This window comes from Anolis sagrei, chromosome 4 (genome assembly GCF_037176765.1).
Source record: "Anolis sagrei isolate rAnoSag1 chromosome 4, rAnoSag1.mat, whole genome shotgun sequence".
In the NCBI taxonomy this organism is placed as follows: domain Eukaryota; kingdom Metazoa; phylum Chordata; class Lepidosauria; order Squamata; family Dactyloidae; genus Anolis; species Anolis sagrei.
Window position 1 is genome coordinate 242,475,702 of NC_090024.1, and position 21,912 is coordinate 242,497,613.

The window sequence follows — 21,912 nt, forward strand, 5'->3', positions numbered from 1 at the left end:
CTAAAGCTGACCAGGTGGTGGTCGGTCCATGGCAACGGAGAGATGGATAACTCCTCAACACCGCCACCTTCCTCCCATCCCTGACAGAAAACCAAGTCCAATGTATGTCCAGCACTGTGGGTGGGGCCAGATACTTGTTGGGACAGACCCATGGTCGCCATGGTAGACATGAAGTCCTGAGCCGCTCCCGTTAGGGCAGCCTCGGCGTGGACATTGAAGTCCCCCAGCACAAGCAGCCGTTGGGACTCCAATGCCAGGTCCGAGACTACCCCCGCTAGCTCAGGTAGGGAGACTGTAGTGCAGCGAGGTGGACGGTACACTAACAGAATCCCTAAACTGTCCCGGTCACCCACCCTCAGGTGGACGCATTCAAAATTTGTTGACTGCGGGATGGGGGTCCTGGTCAGAGAAATGGAATCTCTATAGACTACTGCAACCCCGCCTCCCCGCCCTCCGGATCTCGGTTGATGCTGCACAGAGAACCCGGGTGGACAAAGCTGGGTCAAGTTTACACCTCCAGCTTCGTCCAGCCAGGTCTCTGTGATGCACGCCAGATCTGCCCGTTCATCCAGGATTAAGTCCTGGATGAAAGTTGTTTTGCCATTGACAGATCTGGCGTTCAACAGCACCACTTTCAATCCCGAGGGACCGCCATCCTGGTTACACCTACTTACCGTATCAGGAGACCGGTTTGGAATTACTAAAGTTGTTCCCCGTTCCCTAGGCCGAATTAAAGGTCTCCTTTTCCCGTATCTCCCCTTCCCCACCACGACTTCTATGGGGGCTCCTCGGTTAACGGAAGCCTCTCCCTCCTCCATGACGCATTTGGTACTTATACTAATAAACCAGGGATCATCGTGGTGTACATGCCATGTTACAGTTTCAGTTTGCCATAGCTTTGCCTTCCACGTGTTCTTCAGTCCCGTTAGGTCATATTCGAGATCCCTCGTGCTATTCCATTCCTTCTTACCTACATATACAATTAGCAACCAAATTAACAGATGCCAAGAAGTAGGTAATAGCATAGGTCGTAGTTATTAAGCACAGTTGGAACAAGGAATTATGCTGTTGAAATACAGATGATGTTTTAGCACAACACAGTAGAGCAGCAATGAAATGCGAAGGCTTAAATGACCCAAGATATTAATTAAAGTGCGTCATGGAGGCCTGATTCAGCACTAGCTGTAACAATCGAATTTAAAGTGCTATAGTGGCTAAGTGCACAAGAAATAGTTTAAAGTGCTAATGGCATAAAGTGCAAGATCACAACAGTTAATAAAGTGCACGAAGTAACCAATTGATCATGGAATCAGGATTAATTAATTAGCAACCATCAGGAACGGTCAGCACATTCAAGATGGTCACACATAGGTTGCAATAATAATCAATCAAAACGGGGGTGAATTAGCACCGTCAGAATAATTAGCACACTCAGAGCTAGATGATACAATTAAAAAGACTAAGGTGCTAAAACTCATGAAATAGTAGTCCAATGATATAGTAAGTTAAAGTGCTGATCGTATAAGTGCTAATATCATACAAGATTTTAAAACAATGAGGTGCTGAAAGATGATAATGGTTAACCAGCAAGGATGGTTATATATAACTATCAATCCAAAGGAGGCCAGCTCAAGAGGTCTGCACAATATTAAGGCCGGCACAAGAAGTCTACACAGTATTAAGCCAGCACAAGGTCTACTTAATATTAAGGCCGGCACAAGAGGTCTACACAATATAGAGATCTACACAATATTAAGGCCAGCACAAGGGTCTACACAATATTTGGCCGGCACAGGAGATCTGCACAATATTAGGCCAGCACAGGATGTTTGCACAGTATTAGGCCAGCTCAAGGGTCTACACACTAATTGAGGTCAGCACAAGAGGTCTATACTAAATCAATACAAAGTTCTACACAACATTAGTCGACACGGCAACACAGTCGCTGTTAGCTGGTAGCACAGGTGAACTCCAGCAGCTGTGACAGGGTGGCGAGCCAAATGGTGGTGGCCGCGATGGAAGGCGGCAGCAATGGCGAGGCGGCCCGGCCGCTGCAGCGGTGGCGATGGGACGGCAGTAGCGATGGTGAGGCGAGGCGCCAAGAAGGCGGCTGCAACCGCCGCGGCGCTCTCCGTGCCCTCTTTGATTGTAGGTGAACTATACATCCCAGTAACTACACTTGCCGCATTTGCTCCCTTGCCTGGCCCGCTTTGAGTCCAGAGGCGTGCCTGAGGACCCCAGCGTGTGCACCAAAAGTCACCTCTTCTGACTTTCTCCTCAGCCATTGGGACCGAGAGAGAGAGAGAGAGAGAGAGAGAGAGGTGGAGATGCCCACCTTTCCTGAAGGTAGGTGCAAAAAACAAAGGAGGGAGCGGAGGTGGGAGATACCTCCAGCCGGAGGGGCACTCTCTCTCTCCCTCTCTCTCTCTTGGTCCCAATGGCTGAAGAGAAAGTCAGGAGAAGAGGTGACTTTTGGTGCGCACGCTGGGGTCTTCAGACACGCCTCCGGACCCAAAGCAGGCCAGGTGTGGCGGCTCCGCCCCTTGACCCACCCGCAGATTGGGGAGAGGAGAGGAGGCGGGTGGAGCGCCAGGGGATCAGGAAAGGGAGCCGGTCATGGGGAAGGGATCGAATGCGGAGAACGATTGAGCGCCAACTCTGCTCGCGCACCCGGTGGCCGGGTGGAGCAGGAACGAGAGGGGCTAGGCGGGGCTCAAGGGCCCGGCCCCTTTGGGAAGAGGATCACCTGGTAGCGAGGCAAGAAAGCCAAGGCTCCCCCCAGACTGCTAGGGCGGTTGTGAGATGAGGGGGCGCTCCTCAAGTGGCTGTCGAGGGGCATTTCAAGAGGCGCCTCTGCGCCCCTGGCAAAAAAAAAAGTGTTCTGCGACCGCTTACTTCGCATAATGGACGAGCCGCCCATGGATATATAAACCAAATTTTCCTAGTTCCAGCAGGCCTCACTACCTCTGAGGATGCTTGCCATAGATGCAGGCGAAACGTCAGGAGAGAATGCCTCTAGAACATGGCCATATAGCCCGAAAAAACCTACAACAACCCAGTTGGGGAAAGGTTTTGGGGTTTCACATAAACTCTGAAGTAGTCTCATCCTTCAGGCAGGTGTAAAATGTGAAAGGGTGCTTTTAGGATTTCTAACATGTCTTTTTCCCAATTATCTCATTGCAGAACGTAAATTATAAAGGGCCTTATGGTTACCAGAAGCTGAAAGAGCGGTGAGTAGCCTTCTCATCTGGAAACCTCCCCTTGTTTCTGCATGAATAATGGAGCAGGGAGGTGTAAGCTTATGGGTTCCCTGATGCAGCATACGTGTTTATATGGGATTGAAAGAAGACCTCATTACATGTCTTGATGGAGAAAAAGTGAAGATTGTCAGCTATTATACATATTAAATTAGTATAAGTGATGTGCAGAAGGGCCACATAATTTGGTTGCCAGTTTCCCACTGAGTGTTAAGTAATTATTTAAAATTCAATTTTATCAATTATTTCCAAGTATTTTTGGTAGGGGAAAAGGAGTGGTTGTGTTAGTAAATTAAATCTTAATAAATATTTAATTGATGAGGGGGAGGAAAAATAATGTTGTTGTTTATTTGTTCAGTCGTCTCCGACTCTTCGTGACCTCATGGACCAGCCCACGCCAGAGCTCCCTGTCGGTCATCACCACCGCCAGCTCCTTCAAGGTCAGTCCAGTCACTTCAAGGATGCCATCCATCCATCTTGCCCTTGGTCGGCCCCTCTTCCTTTTGCCTTCCACTTTCCCCAGCATCATTCCCTTCTCTAGGCTTTGCTGTCTCCTCATGATGTGGCCAAAGTACTTCAACTTTGTCTCTAGTCTCCTTCCCTCCAGTGAGCAGCCGGGCTTTATTTCCCGGAGGATGGACTAGTTGGATCTTCTCGCAGTCCAAGGCACTCTCAGCACTTTCCTCCAACACCACAGCTCAAAAACATCGATCTTCCTTCGCTCAGCCTTCCCTAAGGTCCAGCTCTCACATCCGTAGGTGACTACAGGGAATACCATGGCTTTGACTAGGCGGATCTTGGTTGCCAGTCTGATGTCTCTACTCTTTACGATTTTATCGAGACTGGACATTGCTCTCCTCCCAAGAAGGAAGCGTCTTCTGATTTCCTGGCCACAGTCTGCATCTGCCGTCATCTTTGCACCTAGAAATACAAAGTCTGACACGGCCTCCACATTTTCTCTCTCTATTTTCCAGTTGTCAATCATTCTTGTTGCCATAATCTTGGCTTTTTGGATGTTTAGCTGCAACCCGGCTTTTGCGCTTTCTTCTTTCACCTTGATTAGAAGGCTCCTCAGCTCCTCCTCGCTTTCGGCCATCAGAGTGGTGTCATCTGCATATCTGAGGTTGTTAATGTTTCTTCCAGCCATTTTCACCCCAGCTTTGCATTCATCAAGCCCAGCACATCCTCGCATGATGTGTTCTGCATACAAGTTAAAAAGGTTGGGTGAGAGGATGCAGCCTTGCCGTATGCCTTTCCCAATCTTGAACCAGTCTGTTCCTCCGTGGTCAGTTCTGACTGTTGCGCCTTGGTCCTTGTACAGATTCCTCAGAAGAGAGGGAAGGGGGCTTGGGATGCCCATCCCTCCAAGAACTATAATATAACATTTTATTTTCTTGGTCTCTGTTACCCAAATACTCTCAATACTTGTAATACTAAAGTTTTGCAAGTTCGATATATCCTCCAGATCAAAAAGAGGAATCTTATTATCTTCTATTGAATCTAATAGTCTTTTCTTCCTCAACCTTCTTCTTATGTTTTCTGTCTAGTTTCATATTTCTTCTCTTCTTCTCCTTTTTTCTTCTCCTCGATGGTTCCTGTTAATTTATTTCTCTTAACTCTCTTGTTCAGTTTTGTTAATTGCCAAACTTAATCTAAAAAAGTTATTTAAATTAATCTGTTTGTTAGTAGGTTAGGATTTATGTGTACACAATACACAACAGAGAGGAAACAAACAAGGCCATCTAATCACCTCTCAACAAAAGATTGCTCCAGGCACTGCCAGGCAATCAAATGCTAATCAAGGTGATCAGTTGAAACATTCACACCTAGCTCCAACAGACAAGAGTCCTTTGTCCCACCCTGGTCATTCCACAGATATAAAAACCCATTTTTCCTACTTCCAACAGACCTCACTTCCTCTGAGGATGCTTGCCATAGATGCAGGCGAAACGTCAGGAGAAAAACTGCCTCCAGAACATGGCCATATAGTCCGGAAAAACCTACAACAACCCAGTGATTCCGACCATGAAAGCCTTCGACAATACATTGAATATATTCTATATCACTCTCTTTTTCCCCTTCATTTTTCCTTTACACAAGCATTATATATTTCTATACAAATAATCCAAATTTACTTAGCAAATACTAGGCCTCTATTAACCAATATTTCTTATATGAGGGCATAATCTAATCCATGGTGGTGCAATGGGTTAAACACTTGTGCCGGCTGAACTGCTGATCTGAAGGTCAGTGTTTCGAATCTGCGAGACGGGGTGAGCTCCCATCTGTCAGCCCCAACTTCCCATGCAGGGACATGAGAGAAGCCTCCCACAGGATGGCAACACATCTGAGCGTCCCCTGGGCAATATCCTTGCAGATGGTCAATTCTCTCACACAAGAAGCGACTTGTAGTTTTTCAAGTCACTTCTGACCTGATAAAAAAAATCTATAATGTGTGTGTGTGTGTATATATATATATATATATATATATATATAGTGATAATTATATTTGAGAGAACAACCCCACCTTGCAGTTAAAATCCCACAAAAACTGTCACCCTTCTAATGAAAAATAAAATTATTTTCCTCCCGCTTCCAGGCTCTTTCTGGGCCTCAATGAGTTTTTTTGGGAGCAAAAGGTGGATTCAAAAAGATTGTGAAACGTATTATAAAGGAGACCTTTAATTCGGCCTAGGGAACGTAGAACAACATTAGTAATCCCAAATCGGTCTCCTGATACGGTAAATTGGTGTAATCGGGTTGGCGGTCCCTCGGGATTGAAAGTGGTGCTGTTGAACGCCAGATCTGTCAATGGTAAAACAACTTTCATCCAAGATTTAATCCTGGATGAACGGGCAGATCTGGCGTGCATCACAGAGACCTGGCTGGACAAAGCGGGAGGTGTAAATTTGACCCAGCTTTGTCCACCCGGGTTCTCTGTGCAGCACCAACCGAGATCCGGAGGGCGGGGAGGCGGGGTTGCAGTAGTCTACAGAGATTCCATTCTTCTGACCAGGACCCCCATCCCGCAGTCAACAAATTTTGAATGCGTCCACCTGAGGGTGGGTGACCGGGACAGATTAGGGATTCTGCTAGTGTACCGTCCACCTCGCTGCACTACAGTCTCCCTACCTGAGCTAGCGGGGGTGGTCTCGGACCTGGCATTGGAGTCCCAACGGCTGCTTGTGCTGGGGGACTTCAATGTCCACGCCGAGGCTGCCCTAACGGGAGCGGCTCAGGACTTCATGTCTACCATGGCGACCATGGGGCTGTCCCAACAAGTATCTGGCCCCACCCACAGTGCTGGACATACATTGGACTTCGTTTTCTGTCAGGGATGGGAGGAAGGCGGCGGTGTTGAGGAGTTATCCATCTCTCCGTTGCCATGGACCGACCACCACCTGGTCAGCTTTAGACTTACTGCACCCCCTAACCTCCGCAGAGGTGGAAGACCTATTAAATTGGTCCGCCCCAGGAGGCTTATGGATCCGGAGGGATTCCTGATGGCTCTTGGGGAATTCCCGCCACCTCGGTTGGTGATCCTGTTGATGCCCTGGTCGCTCTCTGGAATGGGGAGATGACTAGGGCAATAGACACGATCGCTCCAGAACGTCCCCTCTCAAGTAGCCGAACTAAACCAGCCCCTTGGTTTACTGAGGAGCTGGCAGCGTTGAAGCGAAAGAAGAGGGAACTAGAGGGCGTGTGGCGTTCGGATCCGAGCGAGCCAAATCGAACACGGTTTGTGTCCTTTTTAAGGTCATATGCCGCGGCAATAAGAGCCGCAAAGAAAACTTTCTTTGCGGCCACTATTGCGTCTGCAAAGAACCGTCCGGCTGAACTGTTCCGAGTTGTCAGAGGCCTGTTAAAACCCACCATTCAGGATGGGTGCCCTGATGACTCGGCAGCTCGCTGTGAAGCCTTTGCTCAGTTCTTTGCAGACAAAGTCGCTTTGATCCGCTCTGGACTGGATACCATATTAACGGCAGTCTCTGAGGATGTAACACGAGCATCTGCTTGTCCAATTTTGATGGATTCATTTCAATTAGTTCAAACCGAGGATGTGGACAAGGTGCTTGAAGGAATGAGAGCTACCACATGCATCCTAGACCCCTGCCCATCCTGGCTTCTAAAGGAGGCCAGAGGGGGATTGGCCGAGTGGGTTAAGGTGGTGGTTAATGCCTCCCTTCAGGAAGGCATATTTCCAGCCAGCTTAAAGCAAGCTGTGATAAAACCGCTGTTGAAGAAACCATCACTGGACCCCACTCAATTCGTCAACTATCGGCCTGTTTCCAATCTCCCCTTTTTGGGCAAAGTCATGGAACGTGTGGTGGCCTCACAACTCCAGGCATTCTTGGTAGACACGGATTATCTGGATCCGGCACAGTCTGACTTTAGGCCGGGGCATGGTACCGAGACAGCCTTGGTCGCCTTAGTGGATGATCTCCGTCGGGAGCTCGACAGGGGGAGTGTGTCCCTGTTGGTGCTACTCGACCTCTCAGCGGCCTTCGATATCGTCGACCACGGTATCCTTCTGGGACGCCTCGCGGGAATGGGCCTCGGAGGTCCTGCTTTGCAGTGGCTCCGGTCATTCCTCGAGGGTCGGTCTCAGAAGGTGTTACTGGGGGACTCCTGTTCTACCCCACAACCTTTGTTTTGTGGGGTTCCTCAGGGTTCAATACTGTCCCCCATGTTGTTTAACATCTACATGAAGCCGCTGGGCGAGATCATCCGGAGTTTCGGGGTGCGGTGTCATCTGTACGCAGATGATGTCCAACTCTGTCACTCCTTCCCACCTGCTACTAAGGAGGCTGTCGAGGTCCTGAACCAGTGCTTGGCCGCTGTGACGGTCTGGATGGGGGAGAACAAATTGAAATTGAATCCAGACAAGACAGAGGTACTCCTGGTCAGTCGCAGGGCCGAACAGGGTATAGGGTTACAGCCTGTGTTAGACGGGGTCGCACTCCCCCTGAAGACACAGGTTCGCAGTTTGGGTGTGATCCTGGACTCATCGCTGAGCCTGGATCCCCAGGTTTCGGCGGTGACCAGGGGAGCATTCGCACAGTTAAGACTCGTGCGCCAACTGCGACCGTACCTTGGGAAGTCTGACTTGGCCACGGTAGTCCACGCTCTGGTTACATCCCGCCTTGATTACTGCAACGCTCTCTACGTGGGGTTGCCTTTGAAGACGGCTCGGAAGCTCCAACTAGTCCAACGGGCGGCAGCCATGGTACTAACAGGAGCAGGGCGCAGGGAGCATACAACTCCTCTGCTGTACCAGCTCCACTGGCTGCCGATTAGCTACCGGGCCCAATTCAAAGTGCTGGCATTGGCCTTTAAAGCCCTAAACGGTTCTGGCCCAACATATCTATCCGAACGTATCTCGGCCTATCAGCCCACCAGGACCCTAAGATCTTCGGGAGAGGCCCTTCTCTCCATCCCGCCTGCTTCACAGGTGCGGCTGGCGGGAACGAGAGACAGGGCCTTTTCTGTGGTGGCCCCGCGGCTTTGGAATGCCCTCCCTATAGAGATAAGATCAGCCTCCTCGCTGATAGTATTTCGGAAAAAACTCAAGACATGGATGTTTGAGCAAGCATTCGGCTAATCCGATGCGATGAAATCTCTGATCAAGGACTGGCAATCACAGACAACAAGATTGGATTATGATTTTAATTTAAGAGATGCATTGGTCTGTATTGGTGGCCCAATACTGTGTATTGTATATGTATGTGTTTTATATTTTTAATTGGAATATTGTTGTTTTTAAATGTTGTAAACCGCAATGAGTCGCCGTTTTAGGCTGAGATATTAGCGGTATACAAGTGTACTAAATAAATAAATAAATAAATAAATAAATAAGAAGTGCTTCATTAATGATGAGTAGGAGACTTTGATCATGTCTCAGAATCCCAGTAAAGCTATGCCAGGTTTGTACTGGGATAAGCACACCCTTATGGGATATTAGGAAACAGAAGAAATGGAAATTGCATTTGTAATAGCAGGCCCTAACATCTAATAACAAGGTACATTTTTTTGCACCTGCAGAACCTTTATTATTTATTGCTATCACCTGATCAAACACATCTCATTGTTTTTATTTCAGTTTTCAGTGTTATTATGGGAATAATTGAATGTGTTGTTTGCAATATACCTCCACTCAGCTCTCATGTAATGGACTGAACATTTCTTTGTTATAGTGAACCTCGAGCTTGCATCCGGTTCAAGTGTGCCCTCACCAACACCATTTTGGATGTCCTTCGGCAGCGACCGGGATGGACTGAAGTGAAAGAGTAAGGCTTGTGTTATAACTACTTTTAAAAGCATTAAAAGTGTTCTTTTATTCCTTTCACGGTGAGACAGAGTATATCACTTTGCAATACAGAAAAAGAAATTAGGCACACAGACTCTATAGCTACATTGGGTACACAAACAAAGGGGATATTACATTTTACTCAACATTCACACACATATAAACATTCCCTCGTTCATGTATATGTCACCATCCCTTCTTCCTTCTCCTGGAAAAGAGATCTGAAGTAGCCAGATTGTGTTCCCAGCAAATCTGTCATTCTGTGAATACACCATCTCTCTCCATCCCTTGGAGAAAGTGGTGGGTGGACCAGACTCCTCCGGCCACAATTTTGGTATAGTAAAGTGTTTCTTGTATAACATATTTCTTGCTAATGTTGTTCCAAAAAGTTGTAAATGAATGGCAAGTTGTTTTTCAGCTAAAACTTGCCGACTCTATCAGTTCCAGACAGATGTTGGCTTTTCTTCCTAACTAATAATTAGTTTTCCTTCTTAAGGAGCATTGTTTGCTTCCTTAACTTAAGAGAGTAATTGTCTCTGGTAATGTAAACATGTTGTTTTCCACCAAGAGCTAATCTCTGGTCATCAGTGTCAGCAGTTCAGCCACATTACAGTACATGCATACTTTTTTTTTTTAGTTTTCCAGGCCTCATTTCTTCGGGTGGCATCTGTAGTTTTCCAGGCCTCTGTGACGATGTGTATTTTTATTCCTATAGTTATGTGAGGTTTAGAAATAGTTAATAATGGTAAGTATGTAGAATTATATTTTGTTAGAGATGGTGGCTGGCTTGGCTTGCCTTTAGCTGAGTTGCCATAGCACCGGGGGTGGAGCTAACTGCCACTTGACTGCGCAGCTGTTTGAAAGTGGGAGTCTGTGACCAAAGAGTTACAGGAAAGGATCCTGCAGTGAGATGATCCAGGAACTGATCTGTAATTAGTGTAATTACAGAGGTAGTCGATCCTGTGTGGGAGTGGAAATCCAACAGGAATCCTGTAGTGATAGAGCTACAGGGGGTGACTGATTCTTTGTTAAGAACCAAGGTTTGGCTTGGAGCCAATACAGCTAAATAATAGGCCTGGGTAACAACGCAAAAATTTGTTTCTAAAATCGATTTGTAATTGGGGTGTTTTTTTGTTTCAATATTTAAAATAATTACAAAATTTTCCAAAAAAAAAGTTCAGTATTTACGAAATTTCGTAAATATTTACAAAACATTTTGTAAAGATGGCGCCCTTTTTTTTCAATATTTTTAAAATATTTTTTAAATTTAATTATTAATTTAGTAGAATAGGGAGGAGAAATTATTATTGAGGGAAGGCAGGCACTCACTCTGGCGGGCCCTCTCGCTCGCCGCTCGCTCGCCGCTCGCCCTCTCGCTCGCCCTCTCGCTCGCCGCTCGCCCTCGCCCTCTCGCTCGCCGCTTGCCCTCTCACTCGCCCTCTCGCTCGCCCTCTCGCTCGCCGCTCGCCCTCGCCCTCACCGCTTGCCCTCTCGCTCGCCGCCGCTCGCCCTCTCACTCGCCCTCTCGCTCGCCGCTCGCCCTCGCCCTCTCGCTCGCCGCTCGCCCTCTCACTCGCCCTCTTGCTCGCCGCTCGCCCTCGCCCTCTCGCTCGCCGCTCGCCCTCTCTCTCGCCCTCTCGCTCGCCGCTCGCCGCTCGCCCTCTCGCTCGCCCTCTCGCTTGCTCAGCTGGCGCCGAGAGAGGAGAGCTCCCAGCAAGCCAGGCGGCCATCTTACGTATTTCCGAAATGGACGGAAATACAAAATTTTTTGGCGCCTGCCGTTTCGATATTTAAAAACACTTCCAGGTTTAAAAATAAGTTTTGTAATCGTTTCGTAATTCAAAAATTAACGAATTTTTTAACGAATTACGAATTAACGAAACGAATTGACCAGCCCTACTAAATAAGTCAAGTGGCTTATTTGTTTTACTAGAACAGTTGTCAAAGAAGGAGATATCTACTTAAAGAAACCTTTTGAAGTCTGTTTAGTACCTAAAGTTATTCAAGAAACCTTATCAATGTAACCAACTAAGTTTGTGCCTCTAGAGAAGTAACATTGAATCTGTTATACTCCTGTTATATTCAAATAAATTTGTTACTGTTTTCCTCAAGCCTTGCCTCTGCTACACTTTCTTCTAAGCCAAACAGCCTGCACAAGAAGAAAGGTCAAATCAAGGACCAAATTAGAGCCACGCTATCAAATAAGTAAACCCTTTTTAATTAGTGGTCCCTTTGTAAAACAGTTCCTAAGTTGATATTGATAATTACTGGGCTTCCTCACAGCCTCATTTCTTAGGATGGCATCTTTAGACCCCAGTGATACATCTTTCATACAATTTCATTCAATCCACTCATCATATACTCACCACACTTGCGTTCTTATCAGGGTTATGGGTTTTTGGACTTCTCTGAATTTTAATCCTGCCAGAAATACAGAATGTGGTTTCTGGTGAAACAAGTCAAATGTATGTTTGAATACCAACTGTGAGGAATTGTCCAAAAGTCCAAAAGTCTTGGAGGGCTGAAGTTGGCCCATACCTGATTTATGCTTTGGGCATCTCCTTGCAGTAGGAAGACCTTGCCATGTTTGGAAAGCCCATCGACTCAGTTGGAAAAGCAGAATCGATTAACTATTCTGCTTTAATCTATATCTTGAGTCCTCTGAAAGAAGGAACATATTATCTGCTCACCTGCTTCAGTTTGGAAGTTATGCCACCCAGTGTTTCACAAATGAAAACTGGGACATGTATTGCCAAACAGTAAGGAAAGGTTATCAAGGTGGCAAAAGGATGTTATGGAAGAATAACATTCAAGCTAGGAGTGCATAATTCACTGGATAATTAACGCAGTGGATCAATGCTATGGAATCCTGTGATTTGGTGCGAAAAAGCTAGAACTTATAAAATAACAACTCTCGTGATTCCATAACATTGAGCCATGGCAGTTAAAGAGGGGTCAAACCACATTCATTTTACAGTATAGAGCAGGTATGGGCAGGCATGGGCAAGCTTAAGCGGCTGAGAGGGAAAAGGAAAGGGCCTGGGGCTGTTAGGAATTGTGGAAGTTGAAGTCCAAAACACCTGGAGGGCCCAAGTTTGCCCATAGCTGGTGTAGAGGGTGCAGTATTTTGGATACGTTGAGCATCCCCTTATTTGGAATTCCAAAATCAGTACTTGGTGGCAATATTTTTTGCTTTCTGATGGTCTGATGTATTCAAAACTTTGTTTCATACTCAAAATTATTTTAAAATGTGTATAAAATTGCCTTCAGATTATATATATATATATATATATATATATAGAGAGAGAGAGAGAGAGAGAGAGAGAGAAAGTATATATGGAACAAAAAGGAATTTCATGTTTAGATTTAGATCCCATCTCCAAGGTATTGCATTGTGTAATCTACATATTCCAAAATCTGGAGAATTTCTACTTCTGGTCTCAAGAATTTTGAATAAGAGATATGTCAGCCTCTCTTTTCTGTATGTATAAGTATTGTACTCATATCTCCAGAATACGGCTGTAAAGTATGGTATTCCAGGCTGTGAAGCACAGGCATTTAAAGGCAAGCCACATGTAATAAATACTAGAAAATCCGTTATTATTCCCTTCAGCCAGATGCAACCATAATAACAGGAGGCAGGGGGAGCACGGATGCAGGAAGAAGTTTCTGAATGTTTTTATTTGGATATTCAGTGTTTCAAATGTTTGCATCCAAAGAAAAACTCTTAGAAATGACATAACATAGTATAACTTTTGTAACAGAACAACACAATGTATATAAATAAAAATGTAATGTTCGTTTGTGGGATTAACAGAACTTAAAAACCACTGGACGAATTGACACCAAATTTGGACACAAGACACCTAACAACCCAATGTATGTCCTTCATTCAAAAAAATGATTTTGTCATTTGGGAGTTGTAGTTGCTGGGATTTATAGTTCACTTACAGTCAAAGAGCATTCTGAACCCCACCAACAATGGAATTGAACCAAACTTGGCACACAGAACTCCCATGACCAACATGGGCATTGGTGGGCATTGACCTTGAGTTTGGGAGTTGTAGTTCACCTACATCCAGAGAGCATTGTGGACTCAAACAATGATGGATCTGGACCAAACTTGGCACAAATATTCCATATGCCCAAATATGAACACAGATGGAGCTTGGGGAAAATAGACCTTGACATTTGGGAGTTATAATTACTAGGATATATAGTTCACCTACAATCAAAGAGCATTCCGAACACCACCAACGATGGAATTGGGCCAAACATCCTACACAGAACCCCCATGACCAACAGAAAATACTGTGTTTTCTGGTGGTCTTTGGTGCCCCTTCTGACATCCCCCTGGTGACCACACACCTCCCCCCCCCCCGGGTCTTGACTTCCCAGATTAAAAAATGCTTCCTTAAGGTCATCTAGTCCAACTCTCTTCACCAGGGCAAGAAAACATAATCAAAGCCCTCCTGACAAAGGGCCATCCAGCCATTCAGACACACACATATATGTATATGACAGATGCAGTATCAAAGATTGGAAAGGTACCCCTAAAGAAGGACAATTATATGTGTCCTGTTCCAGAGTAAGCAAACCAGACAATCTCCACGTCAACACTGGCAAAGAAACAGCAAGAAATACTGTTTTCCCACAAGCACAAAGACATTACATATATTAGAAAATATTTATTTTCCAGATCACCAGACTGGGCCACAGCATCACGTGGCAGGGGACGGCTAGTGTAATATAAATATTGCCACCCTCTCCTTTTATTCCTCTCCCATGCACAAGCTGCATTTTTACCTGTAAGGAATATGGGTGCAACTACAAGGAGTGTTCGTTAAAGATTTTCCCGAACCCCCTTCCTGTGGAGTGAGAGCAATGAAACTTGGCCCAGTGAGGGGTTCTTCTCTTCATCAGTGCCACCGAAGGACATACCCTCCTCTCATCTTTTTAAGCAACTGTACACACCCCACTTGTAGATGCAGTCATGCCGGCCACATGACCTTGGAAGTGTCTATGGACAATGCTGGCTCTTCGGCTTAGAAATGGAGATGAGCACCACACCCCAGAGTCAGACATGACTGGACTTAATGTCAGGGGACAACCTTTACCTTTACACACCCCGCTTGTAGAAATTGACAGGTTGCTCCAAAAAGCCACGTTGTGACTTCAGGAATCAGATTCTCATCACCTGAGAATGCTTGCTCTTCAGAAATAGCTTCCTTGTTGAAAAGAGGTGGAAGTCATGGTGCGAGGTCAGGGGAATAAGGGGGTGAGGTCAAATTTCAAAGCCAACAGGACCATGCTTCCAATTGGGGAACAGGTGAGTTGTGAACTGGTGCATTGTCTTGTAGAAGGGCAAACACCTTTGGTGAGCATGCCACATGGTCTCTTGGTTTGGATGGCCTTCCGTAATTTCCGCAGCAGTGAAGCATAATATACCGCAGTGATCATGGTCATGCAATGGAAGACTAAGGCTGGAACTACACTGCCATATAAAATCAGGACTATCAGTTTTGAACTCTATTGTATGGCAATGTAGACTCATTGCCTACGGATGTGAGAGCTGGACCTTAGGGAAGGCTGAGTGAAGGAAGAGAGATGCTTTTGAGCTGTGGTGCTGGAGGAAAGTTCTGAGAGTGCCTTGGACTGCGAGAAGATCCAACCAGTCCATCCTCCAGGAAATAAAGCCCGGCTGCTCACTGGAGGGAAGGAGACTAGAGACAAAGCTGAAGTACTTTGGCCACATCATGAGGAGACAGCAAAGCTTAGACAAGACAATTATGCTGGGGAAAGTGGAAGGAAAAAGGAAGAGGGGCCGACCAAGGGCAAGATGGATGGATGGCATCCTTGAAGTGACTGGACTGACCTTGAAGGAGCTGGGGGTGGTGAGGGCCGACAGGGAGCTCTGGCGTGGGCTGGTCCATGAGGTCACGAAGAGTCGGAGGCGACTGAACGAATGAACAACAACAAAGACTCATGTAATCCAGTTCAAAGTAGATAATGTGGATTATCTACTTTGATAGTCTGTCTTACATGTTTGTGTAGATTCAACGCTAGAGAATCCTAGGAGAGTGACCAGCTTCTGAATGTGCAATATCTTTATGTTCAGAGTATTTGAAAAGCATTGTGTTTTCTGATAATTATCTCCTTTGACCATCACCCACATTAGTCTCAATTAAAAAATAAAAATTAAAAAGTGTCTGGTTTCGCCTTTCGGAGTCAGAGAAATTGCTTTATTTGGGGAGCTTTCGATCGGTCCTTCATTTTATCACTTCCTGTAAATGTACAGTCGTAAAAATGACTGGGTTTTTTTTAATAGTTCCAGAAAACTCATAGTTTCATATTGAAAGCAAGCCTAGAAGCAACATTGTTCATTTGAAAATGAAAAGGCCCTTGGTAATTATTATGGCATTTTGTCAACCACCAAAGTCCATAAAAACAGTAAATTGAAGTCCTTGAAGTCCCCCATGCTTTTTAACATCTACATGAAACCGCTGGGAGAGGTCATCCGGAGTTTTGGAGTTGGATGTCATCTCTACGCAGATGACGCACAACTCTACTACTGTTTTCCACCTAATTCCAAGAAAGCCCCTTGGGTACTGGATGAGTGCCTGGCCACTGTGGCTGTCTGGATGAGGATGAATATGCTGAGGATCAATCCTGGCAAGGCATAGGTCCTCCTAGTCAATCATAAGCCGGATCAAGGTATTGGTTGGCAACCTGTGCTGGACGGGGTTGCACTCCCCCTGAAGTCACAGGTCTGCAGTCTGGGTGTCCTTCTGGACTCATCACTTACGCTTGAAGCTCAGGCGTCGGCGGTGGCTGGGAGGGCCTTGGCACAATTAAGACTCGTGTGCCAACTGCGACCGTACCTCGTGAAGTCAGATCTGGCCAGGGTGGTCCATGTCTTAGTCACCTCCAGATTGGACTACTGTAATGCACTTTACGTGGGGCTGCCCTTGAAGACGGCCCGGAAATATCAATTGGTTCAGTTAGTAGCCGGGTGGCAGCCAGGCTACTAACTGGAGTGACTTACAGGGAGAGGTCAACCCTCCTGTTTAAGGAGCTCCATTGGCTGCCATTCATTTTCCGGTCCCAATTCAAGGTGCAGGTTCTTACTTACAAAGCCCTGAACGGTTTGGGACCCGCCTACCTGCGTGACCGCATTTCTCTGTATGATCCCATGCGATCTCTTCAGTCATCTGGAGAGGCCCTGCTCTCGCTCCCACCCCCTTCGCAGACGAGAGAGAGAGCCTTTTCTGTGGTGGCCCCTCGACTCTGGAACTCACTTCCTAAGGATATCAGGCAAGCCCCAACATTGGCAGTCTTTAGGAGGAGCTTGAAAATGTGGCTGTTCCAGTGTGCCTTCCCTGAATAAGGAAATAATCCCCAGCAAAATGTCCTCAGAAGCAGTTTAACTACTTGTTGGGTTGCTCTCCCTTCATTTCTTTTAAAACCCTCCTATCAGATACCCCTGTTGATGCCCAGCATTTATTTTTTAAATTTTAAATTATTACATTTGGCCCGGCCATAGGTTTTTAAATCCTTGTGTGTTACTGTTTACATGTGAGTTATAGTAATTGTATTGTTTTTGCTTATTGTTTTTTGTTTTATTGATGTGTTGTCGGGCTTGGCCTCATGTAAGCCGCTCAGATGGTGGCTGGGTATAAATAAATTATTATTATTATTGTTATTATTATTATTATTATTATTAAGTTTGCCTCCACTTTTACTGCCATGTCTCAATGACATGGGATTCTGGGAGTTGTAGTTCATTGGAAGAGAAGACTGAAGACCTTGTGAAACTACAGCTCTCTTGCTTCCATAGAACTGGTCCATAGCACTGAAAATGAGGTCAAACTGCCTTCATTCTACAGTGTAGATCAGGCCTGGGCAAACTTGGGACCTCCAGGTGTTTTGGACTCCAACTCCCACAATTCCTAACAGCCTACCGGCTGTTAGGAATTGTGGGAGTTGAAGTCCAAAACACCTGGAGGTCCCAAGTTTGCCCAGGCCTGGTAGAGATGCTCCATATGTTTCATGATTGACTCAATTTTCCTTCAACAGTGAAGGCGAGTGGGACTTTTACTGGTGCGACGTCCGCTGGCTCCAGGAGAACTTTGACCACACTTACATGGACGAACATGTGCGCATCAGCCATTTCCGGAATCACTATGAGGTGAGAGAGATTGGGGAATAATTGGATCATAGAAGAGACCCCCAACTTCTTACTGTGCAAGGAAATACAATCAAAACACTCCGGACAGATGACCATCCAACCTCTATTAAAAAAAGGGGAATGAGTGGAGTGTTGGCTTTTGGCACAGTGGGTTCAAAACTGTGGTCAATAACTGGGTTGTTGTAGATTTTTTCGGGCTATATGGCCATGTTCTAGAAGCATTCTCTCCTGACGTTTCGCCTGCATCTATGACAAGCATCCTCAGAGGTAGTGGGGTCTGTTGGAACTAGGAAAAAGGGTTTATATATCTGTGGAATGACCAGGGTGGGACAAAGAACTCTTGTCTGCTGGAGCTAGGTGTGAATGTTTCAACTGACCATTTGATGGCCTGGCCGTGCCTGGGGCAAACTTTTGTTGAGAGGTGAGTAGATATCCTTCATTGTTTCCTCTCTGTTGTTTTGCTGTTGTAATTTTAGTTTTTGGTTTTTTTTTAAATTCTGAGAGCCAGATTTTGTTCATTTTCACGGTTTCCTCCATTCTGTTGAAATTGTCCACATGCTTGAGTATTTCAATGGCTTCTCTGTGTAGTCTGACATGGTGGTTGTTGGAGTGGTCCAGCATTTCTGTGTTCTCAAATAATATGCTGTGTCCAGGTTAGTTCCTCAGGTGCTCTGCTAAGGCTGACTTCCCTGGTTGAAGTAGTCTGCAGGACCTTTCATGTTCCTTGATTCGTGTCTGGGCAATGCTGCGTTTGGTGGTCCCTATGTAGACTTGTCCACAGCCACATGGTATACTGTAGACTCCTGCAGAAGCGAGCGGATCCCTCTTGTCCTCTGCTGAACGTAGCATTTGTTGGATTTTCTTGGTGGGTCTGTAGATAGTTTGTATGTTGTGTTTCCTCATCAGCTTCCCTCTGCGGTCAGTGGTTCCCTTGATGTATGGCAAGAACACTTTTTCTCTGGATGGATCTTTGTCTTTACTCTCGTGGCTTGTTCTAGGTTGTCTTGCAGCTCTTCTGATGTCTGAGGTGGAGTCTCCATTGGCCTGGAGAGCCCAGTTTAGATGTGTCAGGGTTTTAGCTGCCACTTTTGGGCTCTCGCTTGCTGAGGTGATCCTGCGAATATCTCTGTAAATCTTAGGAAGCTGTTTCTTGATTTAAGGCGTTGACTTGCTGGCTGATATCTGAACAGAGGATGAGCCAGAGATGCCCATGGCATGGTCCTTTCATTATTGGCTGCTGCTTCTCAATGTTGCTGATGAGAACTGCTGACCTTGCTGACCTGTTGAACCATGGTTGAAAACAACATGTTTACATAGTCAAATACATTCACTCTTTGAGTTTAGGAAGTCAACACAATGGTTTATTTATTTATTGTGTCAGGAGCGAACCAAACAGGTGTTGTTGTTTATTCATTCAGTCAGTCGCTTCCAACTCTTCATGACCTTCTGGACCGGCCCACGCCAGTCACCACCCCCAGTTCCTTCAAGGTCAATCCAGTCACTTCAAGGATGCCATCCATCCATCTTGCCCTTAGTCAACCCCTCTTCCCTTTTCCTTCCATTTTACCCAGCATCATTGTCTTCTCCAAGCTTTCCTTTCTTCTCATGATGTGGTCAAAGGACTTCATCTACGATCCTTCCCTCCAGTGAGCAGTCGGGTTTTATTTCCTGAAGTATGGACTGGTTGGATCTTCTCACAGTCCAAGGTACTCTCAGAATTTTCCTCCTGCACCACAAAACAGTTGTATTAAAAAAACAACAACACAATGTTTGCAAACTTGGCATTCTATTAAATGTCCTTTGACCAGTAGATGGTCACTTGAAGTGCCTCTGGTGTTGTTATAAGAAGGTCCTCCATTGTGCATGTGGCAGGGCTCAGGTTGCATTATAGTAGGTGTTCTGTGGTTTGCTCTTCTCCACACTTGCATGTTGTGGACTCCACTTTGTGGCTCCGTTTCTTAAGGTTGACTCTGCATCTAATGGTGCCAGAGCACAGTCTGTTCACTGCCTTCCAAGTTGCCCAGTCTTCTGTGTTCCCAGGGGGGAGTCTCTCATTCAGTATCAGCCATAGGTTGAGCTTCAAGGTTTTAGCTGCCACTTCTGGACTCTTGCTTGCCGAGGTGTTCCTACGAATATCTCTGTAGATCTTAGGAAGCTGTTTCTTGATTTAAGGTGAAGGTGTTGGCTTGCTGGCCGATATCTGAACAGAGGATGGGCCAGAGATGTCCATAGAATCATAGAATCATGGAGTTGGAAGAGACTTCATGAGCCATCCAGTTTAACCCCATTCTGCCAAAAAGCAGGAAAATCACATTCAAAGCAGCCCCAACAGATGGCCACCCAGCCTCTGTTTAAAAGCCTCCACAGAAGGAGCCTCCACCACACTCTGGGATAGAGAGTTCCACTACTGAACAGCTCTCACAGTCAGGAAGTTCTTCCTCATGTTCAGATGGAATCTCCTTTCTTGTAGTTTGAAGCCATTGTTCCGCATCCTAGTCTCCAGGGCAGCAGAAAACAAGCTTGCTCCCTCCTCCCCGTGACTTCCTCTCACATATTTATACATGGCTATCATATATCCTCTCAGCCTTCTCTTCTTCAGGCTAAACATGCCCACCTCTTTAAGCCGCTCCTCATAGGGCTTGTTCTCCAGACCCTTGATCATTTTAGTTGCCCTCCTCTGGACACATTCCAGCTTGTCAACATCTCTCTTGAATTGTGGTGCCCAGAATTGGACACAATATTCCAGGTGTGGTCCATGCCTTGGTCCTTTCGCTATTGGCTGCTACTTCCCAACGTTGCTGATGAGAACTGCTGACATTGCTGACTTGTTGAACTGTGGTTGAAAACAACATGTTTACACAGTCAAATACAATCACTCTTTAATCTCACAACTCTGAGGATGCCTGACCTAGATGCAGGCGAAACATCAGGAAAGAATGCTTCTAGAACATGGCCATATAGCCTGAAAAACCTACAACAACCCAGTGATTCCAGCCATGGAAGCCTTTGACAATACATAATCACCCTTTAAGTTTAGGAAGTCAGCACAATGGTTGATCTAATATTGATCTAAAAGAGGCATGGGCAAACTTCAGCCCTTCAAGTGTTTTGGGCTTTAACTCCCACAATTCCTAACAGCTGTGGGAGTTGAAGTCCAAAACACCTGGAGGGAGAGCCAAAGTTGGCCTGTGCCTGCTCTAAGGGATGATGCAGTTTGAGTGCCGCAGGATTCCGTCCTGGGCCCGGTCCTGTTCAACATCTTTATTAATGACTTAGATGAAGGATTAGAAGGCAGGATCATCAAGTTTGCAGACGACACCAAATTGGGAGGGAGAGCCAATACTCCAGAGGACAGGAGCAGGATTCAAAATGATCTTGACAGATTAGAGAGATGATGGGCCAAAACTAACAAAATGAAGTTCAACGGGGACAAATGCAAGATACTCCACTTTGGCAGAAAAAACGAAATGCAAAGATACAGAATGGGGGACAATGAGGCCTGGCTTGAGAGCAGTATGTGTGAAAAAGATCTTGGAGTCCTCGTGGACAACAAGTTAAACATGAGCCAACAATGTGATGTGGCGGCAAAAAAGCCAATGGGATTTTGGCCTGCATCAATAGGAGCCTAGTGTCTAGATCCAGGGAAGTAATGCTACCCATGCTCCATTCCACTTTGGTTAGACCACACCTGGAATATTATGTCCAATTCTGGGCACCACAATTCAAGAGAGATATTGACAAGCTGGAATGTGTCCAGAGGAGAGTGACCAAAATGATCAAGGGTCTGGAGAACAAGCCCTATGAGGAGCGGCTTAAGGAGCTGGGCATGTTTAGCCTGAAGAAGAGAAGGCTGAGAGGAGATATGATAGCCATGTATAAATATGTGAGAGGAAGCCACAGGGAGGAGGGAGCAAGCTTGTTTTCTGCTTCCCTGGAGACTAGGACACAAAACAAGTACAAGAGAGGAGATTCCATCTGAACATGAGGAAGAACTTCCTAACTGTGAGAGCCGTTCAGCAGTGGAACTCTCTGCCCCGGAGTGTGGTGGAGGCTTCTTCTTTGGAAGCTTTTAAACAGAGGCTGGATGGCCATCTGTCAGGGGTGATTTGAATGCAATATTCCTGCTTCTTGGCAGAATGGGGTTGGACTGGATGGCCCAT

General features: G+C 46.0%; 1 protein-coding gene across 1 annotated transcript in view; it reads left to right on the top strand.

The window, feature by feature from the left end:
• Positions 1 to 21,912, top strand: part of TTLL9 (tubulin tyrosine ligase like 9) — a 73,569-nt gene that overhangs the window by 9,762 nt on the left and 41,895 nt on the right. The window contains exons 2-4 of the mRNA XM_060771835.2: positions 3,184 to 3,230; positions 9,452 to 9,544; positions 17,641 to 17,752. Coding sequence (XP_060627818.1) covers positions 3,184 to 3,230; positions 9,452 to 9,544; positions 17,641 to 17,752 — 252 coding nt within the window. The remainder of the gene's footprint in view (positions 1 to 3,183; positions 3,231 to 9,451; positions 9,545 to 17,640; positions 17,753 to 21,912) is intronic.